The sequence below is a fragment of the Astyanax mexicanus genome, chromosome 19, assembly GCF_023375975.1.
Source record: "Astyanax mexicanus isolate ESR-SI-001 chromosome 19, AstMex3_surface, whole genome shotgun sequence".
NCBI lineage: Eukaryota > Metazoa > Chordata > Actinopteri > Characiformes > Acestrorhamphidae > Astyanax > Astyanax mexicanus.
Window position 1 is genome coordinate 3,903,139 of NC_064426.1, and position 4,905 is coordinate 3,908,043.

A 4,905-nucleotide genomic window follows, 5' to 3' on the forward strand; every position below is an offset into this window, starting at 1 on the left:
AGCTAATTGGGGTACTGTTTAAAACATAACTTTCTGATTTGTCTTAAATTTACTTTTGGGTGTTTTTTTTTTTGCACTGTGTATTTGTACTGTTACATCTAAAAAAAAAAAGGTACTATACATCTCTGTCTTGAAAAGATACACTTTATTGTTTATTAAAGCCTGCTATTTATTTATTTGAGTAAAGTACTGAAAAGTACTTTACACTCGATTCTAGACCTTATTTTCCCTACAGTTTTAATACGCTTATTAAACTACTGGTTATTTTGATATATATATATATATACCTGTGTCATAGTCCTTGTATTGTGTTTTATATGTTCTATTATTTTATTGTTATTTTAATTGTCTCCAACACAGAGAAGGGAAAGAATAGATAGAACTCAGGCCCTTATTTCTGCCAATTAATTGGGGATAGGGGTTACACACATTTCACAAAGACATTTTCATATGAAATGAAAAAACATTACACGGTAAATGTATATTTTTGAAATATATTTATTAATTAATACATTTTTAAATAATACATTTTACTCTCTTCATAGAAGACATTTCACAGTGGAGGAGCTGATCCAGGATCAGAAGACTCTCGCACTGTATTTGTTTAGAATTACAAAATCTTGGCCCTTGTTTTTTATACGGCGGTGAAGCCCTCGCAGTTAATGGACATAACATAGCCTGTTTTTTCTAGTTCCCAGCCTCTTCTGAGTGAGCCTGTGGCGACAGGGGCAAGGAAAAACTCCCTCGGATTAAGAGGAAGAAACCTTGGGAGGAGCCACGCCTCAAAAGAGGAACCCAACCTCCTTGGGTGGACATCGGATATACAGAAAAAAAAAGAGTGAATTTCGACCTCCAGACTTTCTGCCTCTCCCACTGCTGTGCCTCCATAGCTTCTGACTCGCGTGACAGACCCTCCTGTCTTCGCTGAGAACCTCGTCCACCACCTCCTTCTCCTCCTTCTCCTCTTTCTCCTTCTTATTCTTTCACCTCCTCCTCCTTTCTTATGATCTTCTCCTGCTCCTCCTTCTTATCCTCATCCTCTTTCTCCTCCTCCTACAGCAAAAAGTGGACTGCAGCCAGGTACCACCACTACCACCTCCTCATACTATTTCTCTTTCTCCTCCTCTTCCTTATTCTCATCCTCTTTCTTCTCCTTCTCCTGCTAGACAGGATCGTCCCTCCCAAATATCTTCTTCATCCTCTTTCTAATTTTCCTGGCTGCTCTAATAATTGGTGCTGCAACATAAGCTTTAGCTTTCTTTTTAAATGCAGCATAAAATGGACAGCAGCCAGATATCTCCTCATCCTCATCCTCGTTCTTCTCCTCTTCCTTCTCCCCATCCTCTTTCTCCTCCTTCTTCTCCTCAGTTTGACTTGTGAAATCTAGCTCAAGGACTGGAACCACCACAAATCTCCCTAAACATCTGGAGACAGGAACAACATGGGAATAAAAACTGTTGGTGAACTAATAGTGTACTACTCTTCCTACAATACAGTGGTATGAATATGTTTGGACACCCCTGATAATGTTCATGAATTTTCTTTATAAATGATTGGTTGTCCGGATCAGTAATTTTTTAGTTAAATATATCATACAGCAGATGAACACAGTGATATTTGATAAGTGAAACAAAGTTTATACCATTTACAGAAAGTGTGCAATAATACTCATTGATTTAAATACCTTTTAGCGCTAATTATTGGAATACAAAATTAGTTTAAGATAATTTATCCCTGGCCTACATTTGCACAGGTGAGTTAATTTAGAATGAAGTGTTATTGCGTCCAATTGCGTCCAAAGTTTTTGCAAGAAGAAAACTCATTAGTAGGGGTCTCTACCAACATTTGAACCTGGGACAGACATTTGAACACGGCACTATCATTACAATGGTTACTTACCTTTCTTGTGCCGATTCCAGAAAAGGGTGCTGCAGCACCTCTTTCACAGAAGGCCGAGTGGAAGGGTTGCCCTGCAGCATGTAGGAGATAAAGGCCCTACATGGTTCCTCCACGTGATCTGAATAGGTGAAGGATATGCGCTGGAATTTGATCAAGTCCTCCAGTGTGGATCTCATGAAGGGTAACTCGCCGATGATCATGCCGTAGAAAATCACCCCCAGGCTCCAAACATCGTTTTTCTTTGCATCATAGTTTTTACTGTGCATCTCAGGGGCGGAATAGTGTTTGTTTCCACACAGTGAGCTCCTTAAATCAGGATAGCCTTTTGAAAAGCATCCGAAGCCAAAATCGGTCAGTTTGATTTCACCGTTCCAAGCCAGGAGCACGTTGTTGAGCTTGAGGTCTCGATGGGCTATGTCGTTTTGGTGAAGATAGTCCACAGCACTGAGAAGTTGGTAGAACCATATACTGGCCTGCCTAACAGGGATTCTGCCAAACTCCAGGACCATGGTGAGGAGATCTGTTGGAGCAGCCTCCATCACAATATACACCTCCCTGTTAGGCATCTCAAACAGGTTCAGCATCTCAATTATGTGAGGGTGCTTCACTGTTCTAAGTATCGCGAGTTCATTGGGTAAATGTTTAGCGGTGAAACAAGACGGTATTTGCTTCAAGTCTATCACTTTGATGGCCACGTTTCTAAGGTGTCTGTCAGATTCGGCAAGTTTAACACAGCCAAAGGATCCACGGCGGAGTTCGCAGAGCACTTTGAACCCCAACATCTCCAGGACCTCGTTGGTGTCAATGCTGTTTGTCCCCTGTAGATGGACAAAAAAAAAAGTACAGAGAACAGAGAGTTAGAAGATAAAGGAGGTTGTGAGAAACCTCTTCCCTGTGAAATCCTGCAGGAGTTAACAGCTCATGCTATGCTAACAGCACTTCTAATAAAAGCACTAGCACTAGTTTGTTTAGTGAAGATGGTGGTGGATGTGGAGAACAATATAGATCTGAAATATAGATAAGTTTATATTATTATTATTTGTATTATTATTATTATTATTATTATTATTATTATTATTGTTCTCACACCCCCATTTTTTTATGCTACTCCATCTACAACCTTAAAGTTACAACCGTACACTCTTGCTGGATCGTAGACCTACACTGAATTACATTGCTTGTACTTTTTTGATTGTTATATTGTGCGGTTTTCGTACGTCAAACATTTTTAGGCTTGGACATTTATCCGTAGGATTCCAAACAAATAAAACACAAAAAAATACAATAAAATAAAATAAAAGTCCTTAATAAAAGAGATTCTTAGTATTCTTTGTGTTACACTAAATATAACTAAATCCACTAAATCCAGTGCTATTGTACCAACACTAGCTAGCTCAGAGTTTTGCTTGGACATTTCTCCATTGGAATCCATTCAAAAGTGTCCGCAACCTTTTGGACGATTTATACACTAGCTAGTGTTTGTAGTATTCACAAGTTTCAAGTTTAATATCATTTTTTTTTACATTTACTTTTACAGTTTACTAGCTGTTTGTAAACCTTTTTTTAACATCTCAAACACCTCAAACTTTCCACTTAGTTTCCAACCGTCTTTTACCTTTAGCATAGTTTTGTTGTTGTAATAAATAATCAATAAAATAGTTTTATAACCATTTTACAATAACTTTCATTAATATAGCATTAACTAATGATTAACTATTATTATTTTTCACATTTTAAGGAACAAACAACTTCCTTCAATACTTTTTAAATACTCAACTAAACACATACAATGGGTACATTAACTGGAACTGATAAACATTTGTCAGGTTTAATATTCTTATTAGTAGTGATTTATTAATGTTGATATTTAAATTTTGATGAACTAGGGATTTGTTAAAATTTGCATTAATGCAACTATTTGTCATGAGTAATAATGTGTTGATATATTTAAATTTTGATTGACTCATGCTTTGTTCACATCTACTTATCATTATCATTAGTTAAAAGTATATTAAAGAAAGTTATTAAGTAATACGTGTTACTAATAGTTCTTACCATGTTCCTGGAAGTAAAATCTGATGTAGAATATCTCTCTCTATCTCTCTCGGGTCTAGTAAAGATGGTTCTAGATAAGAGCGTTCAAAATATAAGGTTGAATGCAGTAAAAACACTGGACTGAACTGTTCCTCACGCTGCAGAACCCGGACTGAGCCGATACAGTAGAACCCCAGTGTTTTTATAAGAGTTCCGATTCTGATGACATCATAGTCTGCAGTGTTCCGAGGAGCAGATCAGTGTCAGGCTGTGTAACACTGTATGTGCAGCAATGTGGAACAGTTTTGATATATATATATATATATATATATATATATATATATATATATATATATATATATATATATATATATATATATATGTGTGTGTATATATACAAATATATATTCAAAATCTCAGTTAGACTTTGAATAAAAACAAGCAAAGTAACTTGTTTTCTGTTTGATCAATCATATATTTAAAAAAAAAAACAAATTATCTACTAGTGAGTCTGCTCTGCTTTTTGTCAAATTGCTGTTTGTATTTATTGTAATATTGTTGTAATAAATAATCAATAAAATAGTTTGATAACCATTTTATAATAACTTTCATTAATATAGCATTAACTAATGATTAACTGTTATTATTTTTCACATTTTAAGGAACAAACAACTTCCTTCAATACTTTTTAAATACTCAACTAAACACATACAATGGGTACATTAACTGGAATTGATAAACATTTGTCAGGTTTAATATTCTTATTAGTAGTGATTTATTAATGTTGCTATTTAAATTTTGATGAACTAGGGATTTGTTAATATTTGCATAAATGCAACTATTTGTCATGTGTAATAATGTGTTGATATATTTATATTTTGGTTAACTAATGCTTTGTTCACATCTATTCATCAACCCCAGTGTTTTTATAAGAGTTCCGATTCTGATGACATCATAGCCTGCAGTGTTCTG

The 4,905-nt window shown here is 35.4% G+C and overlaps 1 protein-coding gene across 1 annotated transcript; it reads right to left on the reverse strand.

Moving 5' to 3' along the window:
• Nucleotides 1-593: 593 nt before the first annotated feature.
• LOC111194304 (testis-specific serine/threonine-protein kinase 6) lies at nt 594-4,089 on the reverse strand. The gene is made up of 3 exons (XM_049467801.1): nt 3,955-4,089; nt 1,900-2,717; nt 594-1,424 (listed from the first exon to the last, which is right to left on the reverse strand). Exons 1-3 carry the CDS (start codon nt 3,955-3,957, stop codon nt 1,163-1,165), a joined length of 1,083 nt encoding a protein of 360 aa, XP_049323758.1. The 5' UTR covers nt 3,958-4,089; the 3' UTR covers nt 594-1,162.
• Nucleotides 4,090-4,905: the final 816 nt, after the last annotated feature.